General features: G+C 40.1%; 2 protein-coding genes across 3 annotated transcripts in view; one reads left to right on the top strand and one right to left on the bottom strand.

Moving 5' to 3' along the window:
• The first annotated feature begins 114 nt into the window (after positions 1-114).
• isca2 (iron-sulfur cluster assembly 2) lies at positions 115-2,239 on the top strand. The gene is made up of 4 exons (XM_071498186.1): positions 115-232; positions 452-617; positions 1,239-1,354; positions 1,447-2,239. The coding sequence occupies exons 1-4, from the start codon at positions 171-173 to the stop codon at positions 1,619-1,621; spliced, it is 519 nt and encodes a 172-aa protein (XP_071354287.1). The 5' UTR covers positions 115-170; the 3' UTR covers positions 1,622-2,239.
• A 286-nt stretch (positions 2,240-2,525) lies between these two features.
• The window catches only part of eml5 (EMAP like 5), a 36,691-nt gene continuing 27,383 nt past the window's right edge, over positions 2,526-11,833 (bottom strand). Inside the window, exons 28-44 of one of the 2 annotated variants that reach the window (XM_071498173.1) lie at positions 11,576-11,590; positions 10,647-10,655; positions 9,700-9,778; positions 9,278-9,407; positions 9,022-9,120; positions 8,663-8,683; positions 8,044-8,217; positions 7,747-7,955; positions 7,327-7,484; positions 6,576-6,690; positions 6,285-6,473; positions 5,939-6,111; positions 4,972-5,134; positions 4,785-4,888; positions 4,523-4,676; positions 3,889-3,989; positions 2,526-3,783 (exon numbers count right to left, since the gene is read on the bottom strand). In XM_071498173.1, coding sequence (XP_071354274.1) covers positions 3,747-3,783; positions 3,889-3,989; positions 4,523-4,676; positions 4,785-4,888; positions 4,972-5,134; positions 5,939-6,111; positions 6,285-6,473; positions 6,576-6,690; positions 7,327-7,484; positions 7,747-7,955; positions 8,044-8,217; positions 8,663-8,683; positions 9,022-9,120; positions 9,278-9,407; positions 9,700-9,778; positions 10,647-10,655; positions 11,576-11,590 — 1,930 coding nt within the window. In that variant the 3' untranslated portion in view covers positions 2,526-3,746. Of the gene's footprint in view, positions 3,784-3,888; positions 3,990-4,522; positions 4,677-4,784; positions 4,889-4,971; positions 5,135-5,938; positions 6,112-6,284; positions 6,474-6,575; positions 6,691-7,326; positions 7,485-7,746; positions 7,956-8,043; positions 8,218-8,662; positions 8,684-9,021; positions 9,121-9,277; positions 9,408-9,699; positions 9,779-10,646; positions 10,758-11,575; positions 11,591-11,833 lie in introns of those variants that run through there. The other variant, XR_011693640.1, reaches the window with a different exon arrangement.

Below are 11,833 nucleotides of genomic sequence, written 5' to 3'. Positions count from 1 at the left end.
GGGCTTAGCCCGAATGCCTCATGATTGGCAGGTAAACTGACGAATCAACTGGCCGCATTCTACCAATATGGGCGAGTTCATTTTCACAAGACATCCAATCTAGCCAATGAGAGTGAGGCCATTATTTCGTCATCTGAAGGGGCGGGACTTACCAACATTTGTTATGGAAGATGTCATACGTGAGAGGAGCAATGATATCTGCGTCAAAGTCAAAATTGTTGAGCCTTGCAAGGTAACGTTTATATTCTGAACATCGTATACATTATTGGGGATGTCCCCGATCTAAATTTTAACATTTAAGCAACCTCTTCGGTAGAAAAATAGCTGTGTGTTGACATTTGCCAGATAGTTAGCAAGCTAGCCTTTAACGCTACCAAAGTACCACTAGGGCCAGTAACGTTACTAGTCCTGCTTTCATACGATCTCAACTTAACGTGTCAATGTTTTGCAGGGTTTCTGCTCTCCTGAACAACCCTGGCGTGAGTCAGCGGCTTCTCCGGCCGCCTCCAAACCTCACAGCCGGGCTCCAGCGCTTCAGCAGCGCCTCAGCCCAGGAGAAGTCAGCGGCGTCAGGTCCATCTGAAGATAAAGTTACCCTCACCGAGTCATGTGTCAAGGTCAGCACATTTCTACGATTAAGAATCTATGGGGATGTGGGTATATTAAAAAGCTGTATTAAGAATGCCACTCCATTACATCAGGTTAGAGTCTAACTTTATAGGGAGCCTCAGACAAACATTCATGTGCCGTGGTTCCTCTACATCTGAAATGTTTGCCTGTGAAGAAACCAAAGGCTCCTACACACTGTCAGTTACTGTGCTCACTCTACCAACAATGTTTTCACATATTGGTGACGGTCTGAAGACCCAAATATTGTAAATAATGTGAGAACAAGTGATCAATAGTGTGCAGGTTTGATCACAGATCAAAATGTTTGATCCTAGACACAAGGCTCTGTGGTGTCACCACACTGATAACTTGTCTTTGACCAATCAAAGCAAAATGATCGAGGTCTCCACTTGTCATTTGGCATGTGATGTGTTGAAGGACAGTACATGATCATTTCGAGCATCATCGCTGCATGTAGATGTAATTGCATTATGACTGGTTGCAGTGTGATTGTGATATCTAAAATGTGATTCACTTTCCATACAGCCTCTTATTTTAATGAATGTATGTGAAGTGTTTGTGCTTTGCGCTTCATTTGTCATGCTCATGTCCCCCCCCCTCTAATTCAGAGACTAGGGGAGATCATGGAGAAGGGCGAGTATCTGAGAATACACGTGGAGGGAGGAGGCTGCTCCGGGTTCCAGTATAAATTTTCTGTTGATAGTAACAGGAATGAGGATGACAGGTAAGCTGCCACTAATCTACCTTTCAAGCCTTTCTTTCCTGAAAGGCACATTGTATCCTTACTAAATCACTTCTGTCCTCTCTGTTCCCCAGAGTATTTGAGCAGGGAGGAGTGGGCATTATCGTCGACCAGGACAGCCTGGAGTTTGTGAAAGGAGCCACTGTGGATTTCAGCCAGGAGCTGATCCGCTCCACATTCCTAGTGCTGAAGAATCCTCAAGCTGATCATGGCTGCTCCTGTGGCAGCTCCTTCTCTGTCAAACTATGACCCTGCTTCCCTGTCACCCACATTAATATTACTTAATACACCGATTTACCAATTTATCAGGTACACATTTACAAAATACAGTAAACTATTAGAAGTATTTCAGCCTACCATGTTACAAAGAATTACCATAGGGATGAATCAAAACCTCTCTTACACAACGTCAACAAAAACTGATCATTATAAGCTTCACAAAGGTATAATTTATTGCAGTGCTATTATATTGGATTGTCTATAACAGTAAATGTGTACCTAATAAACTGTTAGCTCGGGGTATTATGTTATATTGAACTATCTGATATTTTGAATTCTTAATTCAGTTTGCTAATAACTACATTTTGTGTCAACAGTAAAACCGGTAGATAGTCTTGCACTTTTTTTTGAATGAAGGGCAGAGGCTGTGATTAATCATTGCAGATAGTGATCGTCAACAATGCTCACTGAGAGCAGAGTTCACAGTTTGTCATGAGCTCAAACAAAGCAAAGGATCAGTTGAAGTGTTGGACTATTCAGTGCTTAGATTTGCCTTTGTATGTAAAATATGTATATAGGCCATATCTATGAATATAAAGAGATATGTTATATTTGTTTCATCTCTAATAAAATTGAGTGAATATCAGATATTTTCATCCTTCAGTCTTTTCTCTATGATATGAAAATTATATGTATGTGTAAAATATATGTACGTCCTAAGTTATCATCCTGTTGTGCATTTTAAATAGCACTCACATGAACCACTTCCTCACAACAGAATCATGAAAGAGCAGCAAGGAAATCTTTCTATTTATTGATAATTGATAAAAGGTTAGTTTGCGCACTGCTGGTGTCATTACATTGGTTCCTCAGCATTATGAATTATTATATTACTGATTTAGTTTTCACTCAGTGAACGCTTTTCAGTCATAGCTCAAGTCCATGGTTGCCTTTTTTATTAAAGTGGAATTTAAGAAACATCTCACAAAAAATATACAAAAAGAATATCTACAAATGATATTTACACTGGTGTAATGTAAATCAAAATATGCAGCAACGTTTTTTCTTAGTTAGTCTTAATACAAGGAGCAAAATGTTTTGCACTTTTCATATTTTCTCTGATAAAACATTCCATTTAAGCAATATATCTGATTACACAAAACATTAACTTACTGTTGAAAAAAGTCACACCATTCATATTCTTGAAAATGCAACAATAATACATCATACAGTAGCAGCACACTGAAAAGTGACTGAAAGAACTGCAACAGTGCATTGAAACATCAATTTACAACTGTTCTTTTTGTTTTCTGAGGAATTTGGTTCGGACAGATTGTCTTCCAGTAAGCCATGCACACCCATTAACCACACACTGATCCTCAAACGAGTACGCACGTTAACATGTCATGAGGGGAACACTGCTGAGGGAGGTCTGAGGTCAACCAGTCAACAACACAACCACATGAACAAACCATAAATGAACCATCAGGGTAACACAGTGACCAGGTCAGGTGTACAGTGCATAGTATGCTTTGGCATGCTGACATCCAGAACATAACAGTGGATGTTACATTCAGGAGGAAGGCCACAGGATTTGGAATTACCAGTAAAAATAGAACAAACAAATGACTACATGATCCAAAAAGTAAAACAAACATAATACAAAAAGAATCCAAACCCTCATAAATTGAACACTCAGATTAAGGCTAATTCAGTTTGCTACATGTTTAAAAAATGGCATTGTCACTAACACACGTTCATAGGCCTGCCAAGTGGCAAAATTGCCATTTGGGACATGTACACAGATTCGCTCATTCTAAAAATGTATCACTGAAATGATATGCACACACTGTGTTAGAGAGATGATTTTTTTTTTTCCCTCAATAATGATGTGATGCTGTGAGAGCAGGGCTGTACGCCCTCCACCTGTGTTCACAATCGGGACGGATGCTGTGATGAAAATGAGCCTTGCACATATGCATGCACCTAGTTTTTGAGGCAGTAATTCGCATTACCGCTTTTCCTCATTTACAGGCTGCCAGGTCTGTCCTCCTCCGTTTTTCTTGAGATGCATCTTTTAGCTGATTCTTTTCTCTGGAGAGCCGTGCTGGGAGACACCTGGACTTTCTGAGGCAGGAGGATCCAAACGTGATCCTCAATGAGGGGCATGAACACACCTCCACACAAAGAGGCTAGAGAGTAGATTTAAAAAAAAAAGAAAAAGGAGAGGACAAATTTAATATTTGATTGTCATGTGATTGGTAAACTCAAGGTTTTATTTGGATCCTCAGTCATACCTTCTGTCATCTCCACCGGCACTGACCACAAAGCGATCTCCGTTTGTGAAGCGTATGTTTGTCAAGTGAGCAGAATGACCTAGAAAGCGTTTGTGTTTGGCCTGAAAGAGATCATATTCACATCATTCAAGATGCATTTTTCAAACTACTGTTAACAGTTTTATTGTTTTACAGCACACATTTACAGTGAAACATGCTATAAAATCAGTTAAGTCAACACACAAATTTAGCAATACTATTTTCTGAGTAGTTGAAAAGCTGACTGATGTAATAGCACAATAATGTAGATCACAGGTTGAAAAAATTGATGGTATTGTAATGAATTTAAATTGACTATATGAAGACTTTTTATATGATCATAGCATCATAGCATCAAATTATTCTAAAGACTTTTTATTTGTTGGAAAATGAGACCATGCTGCAGTGTTTGGAGGGTTAGTGCTTTTTCATGATTCTACCACTGGAGGGCGCTGATGAATTTTTAAATCATTTACAGTTTCTTTAAGAGCTCAGCTCAGAAAGGAGAAAAACTTCACATTTAAAATTATGCAGTAATATTTTCATCACATTACTATCCAAAACATTCAAAAAAAACAAACAAACTGTAATAATAGTATTATTTAGTTATACTTACAAACTTCTCTGGACATGGAAAGTCAAACAGCTTTACCATTCCAAAGTCGTCGCCTGTGACAATGTTAAGGCCTGAGTGGGACACACAGGCACAGGTGACGTCTGCTTTGTCTGTGTTACGGGACCAGATCCCAATGACCTCGTCCCCGAGGACACTGGTAACACAGAGAGAGAGAGAGAGAGAAACAACATTTGGGGTTCAGACTCAGCACGTCATCTTCACCTTTTTCAACATACGTATGATGATGGTGTGTGTCCCTCACCTCGTCCACGTGGCCCAGGTAATCCTGTCGATGTGGGTCTGCTCTGTCACCTGCTTCCCAGACGGCACCTCGTACACGAGTCGTTTATAAGCACCTGTGGATATCTGATTCAAGACATCGGAGGTTAGAGGTGAAAAGAGCCATCACCTCTCACTGCAAAGATGATGAGCCTGTGATGTTTCCAAACCTGGATGTAAGCGCTGTCAGCAGAGAAGTCCATCTGCATCACAAAGCTGGGGATGTCCCTGCAGCAGTTGATGCGGTTCAGCTGTGGGCCGAGCGTCAGGTCGTAGAAGTCCACTGCGCTCTCAGTGGAGCCCACAGCCAGGTAACGGGAATTTGGACTGAACCTGGAGGGAGAGATGCAGTGTAGACTCAGGTTTGACAGGTTTCTGATTTTGTGCTGTATATCTAATATCTTTACTTAATTTTAACATACAGATAAATAAATAAACGCAGTTTTAATACATATTCATTTACACATAAACATAATAGTCCACATAATATACATGGAAATCATTTGAATAAGCAGTAAGCCAGGAAACCACTGCGAATGCAAACTGAAATGCATCCTGATCGCCGGCAACATTTCAATATCAACCCAAACAGGATTAAAACTGGGCTGAGCTGTTTGTGTCTGCAGCTTCCCCGGAGGAGCCACTGGTGTTTGCCCAAACAGGTACTGTGTGTGTTTTGATTGGGTTTTATATGGAACCGCAACTGGACAGTGTGTACCGGGTCAAGATGATGGCCATTAGCTCCAAATTAAATTTGCATGTTTTTCTCTATTTTGGCCTTTTACCCATGCTACGATGGCATTTTTCACCTCAAGAACAAAGCTTTTTGAATTTTTAACTGAAAGCTGAAACCTGAACCAGAACAGTTGTAAATGGTAAAAAAATGAAAAGAATCTTGAAAATTTCTTGGTCTTAATCCACACCCATTTGGCACCCACTAAATCACCCTGAGGTCCACATGAACACGTTGGCTTAGACTGCTGACAAAAAGCTGATAATTTTCTGAAGAGCTACTGAAGGGTACAACACAGACATGCTAATCAGTTATTTCATAAAAGGTGAGTTCTGGCTCAAGACACTACTTTTCCCTTATATCACTAAGCTAATATATTTGCTGCTCTACTCTACTACCAGTACCTGATATCCTGGATAGGGGAGCGCCGGTCTCTTTTCTTGCCCCAGATTTTGAGTGAGGCAACCAGCAGGATGATGAACTCTCCATTCTTCATGCCAATGGCCACCATGTCTCCCTCAGGACTGTAGCTGATGGTATGTGCCGGGTGGCCCAGGTTCACCTTATTCAGCATCTTCTGTTTCCCCACAAGACAATGCAAGGCGATCACAAATTGTTATAAATCAGCTTAAAGTTTCCACTATAGAAATGAACTGTGAACATCCTGATAACATGAGAGAAATATGTAAATGCTGATAGTTTTGTCATCAGACTGAGTGGCTGTGAGGGGCTGGAGGTGACATAGCTGACCTTCTCTGGGATGTCCCACAAGCGAACAGTCCCATCCTCTGCAGCAGACAGAAATACGTCTCTAGACGGATGCGTCCCCAAGCCCCAGATGGGTCCGTCCATGTGTCCGTTCACCAGGATGTTGCACGCTGCGTTCTTCTCGCCTACTTCAATGATCTCTGCATTTCTGGTCCCCACAAGGATTTTACCCTGACACAGCACAGAGTGAAAAAGTGTCAAAATACAGACAGACAGTGAAGCGTAAAATGAGAGCGGAGGAATATATTGAGCAGCATATTATCTGTAAAGTACCTTTCCTCTGCATACAGAGCGAACACAGTCTATGATCTGTCCAGTTTCTAATCGAAAGGCTCTGCAGCGTTTCAGCTCCTGGTCCCAGAGCTTTAGAGCACCTCCCTCTTTTGACCTGTGGAGGAAAACATCTTCTGTTTCATCCACTATCTGAGGAAAATTACACCTTTATGTAATTCATGTTCTAAATTCACGATGCAATTTACTGTAGACAAGATGTGGGTAATTTAAAGATAAACACATATCATGGTGATCATAGGGGCAGTGATGTACATCTACAGCATGTATTTCTTTCTTTTATATATTTAATCTTATTATTACATTAATCTGAATATGTACATAATTATTTACATACACAAAAAGCTGTGCTTTTCCTTCTATGACGAGTCAAAATGAAAAAGGCCTATAGCTGAAAGTGGCAGACCAAAGGTATGAATTAAACCTGCTTTTCCTGCTATGACCTTTACATTTTTTTTCATGGTAATGTGAGAAACAATATCATTAATGTCACACAGTTATAAAACCAAAGCCATGTAACTGACATGACGTGAAATTTGTCATCTTGTGGAAAAACTTCAGTTTACATACTGTAATTAAGGTATTACAACTCATATCAAAATATCCTTTCCAAAGATTGTCATATATATGATAAAATTTAAATCGCCATCTACCCCTGCTGTCCATCAATATGTGAATAGTGGAGCTAACTGATGGGTGATCAAATGTACTAATACAACAGAGTAGCACTTACGGTCTTTCTTTGCCTCCGGTGACAATGAGGCCATCTCTCAGTGTGGTGTACATGGTGAACACAGGGCCCGTATGAGCTTTGGCCACTATTCTTACTAGAATGTGTTCCTTCCACACACACACATCCCCACTTATGGTACCTGTAAATGTCAAGTTATTCTGAAAAGAAAACAAATCTGCACTAATCTAGTGGCCTAAGAGAGCAGAGCGAGCAATGCAGAAACAATTCACAGCACACCGAAGCAGACAGTCTGGGATGATGAGCTTTAAATATGAGCAGATTCAAATTATGACGTAAAATGTAATATCTGGTAAGAACAAGCAACATTTGAAGATTTCACAAAACTGGTTTTAGTTAGGATCATTTAGACATTTGAACAAAAATAGACATTGTGTATTACAGTGGTTGGAAATCACTTACAGCTCCAAATGCTACAGACAGCATGGTCTGCATCCGGGCGTCCTCTATGGAGCTCAGCACACCTTTCTTGCTGAGCAGAGCTCGACCAGCTAACGTCCAGAAACGCACATGTTTGATCCCCACAGACACGAAGTGTGTGTCTGAGTCTGGACGAAACTCGGCCACAAATATCCTCTGAGTGTGGCCTATCCGGCTGGCCACTTTGGCACCTGAGAAACAAAGCAGAGTGCAGTGAGCGGTTTTCAATTCCGCACAATCTCCAAAATTGAAGGAATTAAGTTTTTTTTTTTTTTTTACCTTCCTGCCACTTCCAGATGGTGACAGTGTGTTCAGGATCCAGGCCCACAGACAGCAGGAGTTTTCCTGTGGCGCTGAAGCTGACAGAACAAACCCCTCCAGAGTGGAAACAGCGCAGCACCGACAGCGTCTGCTTGGTCATGGCGTCCCACACATGAATAGATGGAGATGTGGCTGAGGAAGACGCAAGATGAAACGAATGTTTTGGAATCTAATTTTCATGACATTTTTTTCCCGTTTGCTTTTAATTGTCACTTGTGTCATGTGCAAACCTTAGCAAATTTATGAATTACTTGAAGTTAAAATTGAAATTGTTCAGTGCTGGTTCTATAGGGTTTCTACAAGTTCACATTTGAATGAAGACAAAATGTAAACTAAAATGGTAAAGGCTAGTTTAGCGTATTATTTTCATAGCTTTTCAATAATTTTTTAGGATCGTTTATTCCAATTTGAAATAAAGCAAGTTTACATGGGGAAAGATATGTCTCAAATCAGATAACCACTAGGTGGCAGTGATGTAAAGAATATAATTGAGTTAAAACCGTACAGATTTCCAATGAACACTTAAAAACAACATGGTTCTATATTTATATGAAGATTAATCTCATACTGTCCTTACCTGACATGTCACCAGTATCACCTGAAATTAAAGAAAATAAGATTAATTTACAGGGCCCACAAATTATGTGTTAACTTTCAGAGTTTCAGCTGTGAGTAAAATCCCCCATCCTGTTTTTTACTCCTCGTGGAAGGTTTGTATAAGAATCCAGTATAGAGTGACAACCCCACAGCTATTCCTGCATGCAAAAATGATCAGCTAATTTGCTCATTAGTTGCTTTATAGCACTGATAAGCTTATGGGAGGGGTATGACTGTCAGTCATGTACAATAATCCCCCTGCACATTGCACAACACAGGATACAGGGAAGAAAAACAAGGCGGCTGGTGACACAGGAGGTCAACTTCTCACAAACATACCTACTTGGCCAGTTGCCACCACGTTGGGGAATTTGGGATGTTGATTGATTGTCAGGCACAGAATGTCGTCACTGTGTTCTACATAGAAACTTTGGCAGGCTGCAAGAAAACCGCACCCAAATCACACATACACACACACACACACACACATCGCACACACATATAAGGTAAAATACATATATGTTATGTTTGCTTTTCAGGCAGCAAATAGCAACTCTGTTAGCATGTCTTCTCGACTGCCAGCCTGTCTACTTACAGGTCGTCAAGTTGAGCACGATGCCAACTGAGGCTGTGTGGTAGATGATGTCCGCCCCCTCGTTCAGGTAGTGCACGTTATTGCGGCAGTCATTGCCACGGTAACCAAATACCAGGTCCAACACCAGGTCCTGTGGGAGAGTCAGAAAAACACCGCCAGAAAGTCAGAAAGGTCAACACCATGACAATTAAGATGCTGAGAGCCAGCTCATGGCTGAAGCATGGCGTCATTATTCGATTACAGAATAATCAGAGTCTCCAGTGACGCTGTCTGCACACACTGAGTGCGAGCACACAGCATCTTCAGCTGAAATAATCACATTAGAGACCAGCATTTTGGAGCGTCCTTCTGTGTACATAAAATTCACCATCTGTATCTATTAGTTTGTTGTTGTTTTGCTAAGCATGTGAAGTCCACCTCACCTCGATCGGTCTCTTCTTTTTGCCAACATTGTTGGTCTGCAGCTTCTCCGGCTGAGGCAGTGCTCTGCTGACAGGAGGCCTGAAACAGACAGCTGGGATTAGAGGGCGGCTGAGGACCTGCTTATCATACTGATAATTATAATGATGATGATGATGATAATGATAATATTACACTGTTTACTGTTGGGACTGTTCTATATAATACTACATGATTATCTGAACAAAAAGTGACTTCTATCTCAAGATCCAGGAAATAACATTCTGTACACTTTTTTTCTGAAATGACAGGAGTTACCATTATCAAGCTGGGATGAAATATATATATTTTTTTATGTTATGGCTTCTTGCATCACAAGTGTGTACAGGGTCTGTATTACCAGCAAAGCAATGGAAGTAGAAGTAACCCTATCCCTAAATGTAAAAATAAAACTATACCTGACAACAAATATGAAATATCAGAACCACATAATCAAAGCTGCTTTGTCTGTCTGTCCACACATCTTCAGACAGTCCTGCTACATCATTCAAAAACATCACTAATATTAATATTAAACCTACATCAGGATTATGGGCTGAAAAATACAGTTGTCTTTGTTCTAACAACCAGACAGCAAAGTTTTGGAGTCCTTTTCATTTATCGGGTCAGCTGAGTAACAGCTGGCTCCTGCCTCCTTTAGAAAAAAACATGTCTGTAATTACTAAGTGTATGTTTAAAACACAATGGTATGGAAAACAATTAATAATGCAAAGACTGTATGGATGAACTGTTACCATCATGACCTTGTTTTACAGACAGGGCAGTGTGTGGAGGGGTAAACACTATCAAGTGTCTATAACAGGCAGGCCAAGACTCCAATCTCTTTATGTCTATCTACAAATGTCCAAATAAGGCCAAAAAAGTAACAGTAAGGAGAAAATATGAATGAACAGCAGAATAAGTGACTTACCTTGACCCTCTTCATGGCAGCAATAACAAAGAAAAAGCAAGAATTAGAACAAAGGTTTCCTGCAGTGTTCACTGCTGCTTGCTGGACACACGTAACACAACACCACAGCCACTGAGGACATAAAATACAGGAGTCAGCACCGTCATGTAGCCATGACAACCAAAGTCCATTTCTATGACAACTGCTGCCAAGAAGATGCTACGCGGATGTTTGCATCATTGTAAAAAAACAAAAACAAATCTGGAAGTTGTCACTAAACTAATGAATCAATAAACCTGAGGCATCTAAAGTCTGTGACATTATTTTACTTTACATGTTTTATAATGACGAAAAATGCGATAAAGCTTGTAAACAGTGTTTAAAACCAGCCATATAATCAATACTTCCTTAAAAAGACTTTGATGTATGAAGTTAAAACTTGATCCACTTTAATCAAGTCATTTCCCTGGAGTCACTGACAATTAAAAACACTTCACGTACAACCGTTCAGATTTCATTCTGCTCACTGTTAATGTGGACACTAAAACAAATTAAATTCAAGCTCCACTTTAACTCTTAGCCCACTTTGTCAGAACAGCAGCTCATTATTGAGTGAATTGACACCAAAACAGCTACTTCATTACTACATGAAAAAAAAAGTGAATTACTAAGATGGATAGGTTTTTATAGAGGAAACTTCACAGACGCAAATCTATAGGAAGTGAAAGAGTAAATTCCTCCGCTGTTCTTTACTACTTTTACCTTTAATGCACTTATAAATAACTTCCTGTCTTGATTTTTTTTCATACAGTGAACATGCCATACATGGTCTCTAATGTAGCCCACAGACTATAACAAACTACTGCAGTCAGATAAACAGTTTACACATATCTTAACTACTACTGCCGGATGCTTTATCTTTTCAATCAGTCAATATACGTAGAGCTTACCTGACCACCCCTTGTCTTCAAATGGATTTAAAGAACGAAGCAGGATAATGACAGATGGACAGCCATGAAAGGAAAGAAGAAAAGCAGAAAAAGCTGAGTTATTTCAAAAGGGCAGGGACAGGGTCAGAGTTTCACGCAGGAAAAGAAAAGATATGTTGACTGAGGAAGGCAGGACTGGCTTTATGTTGATGCAGAGGCGCTATTATTTGTACTGTGATTGGCTGAAATTCCTAAGAGTTGTTCACTGACTGCTCAAGC

The sequence above is a fragment of the Trachinotus anak genome, unplaced genomic scaffold (genome assembly GCF_046630095.1).
Source record: "Trachinotus anak isolate AG129_WGS33_773 ecotype Australia unplaced genomic scaffold, CSIRO_AGI_Tana_v1 ptg000015l, whole genome shotgun sequence".
In the NCBI taxonomy this organism is placed as follows: Eukaryota; Metazoa; Chordata; class Actinopteri; order Carangiformes; family Carangidae; genus Trachinotus; species Trachinotus anak.
The sequence above is the reverse complement of the archived record's forward strand: the minus strand, read 5'-3'. Positions and strand labels throughout refer to the sequence as shown.

Bases quoted from the DNA above. Each gene is read 5' to 3' on its own strand.
- isca2 (XM_071498186.1), top strand. From the start codon at position 171: ATGTCATACGTGAGAGGAGCAATGATATCTGCGTCAAAGTCAAAATTG. The intron at 618-1,238 runs GTCAGCACATTT...CCTCTAATTCAG, and splicing joins TCACCGAGTCATGTGTCAAG to AGACTAGGGGAGATCATGGA. The intron at 1,355-1,446 runs GTAAGCTGCCAC...TCTGTTCCCCAG, and splicing joins AACAGGAATGAGGATGACAG to AGTATTTGAGCAGGGAGGAG.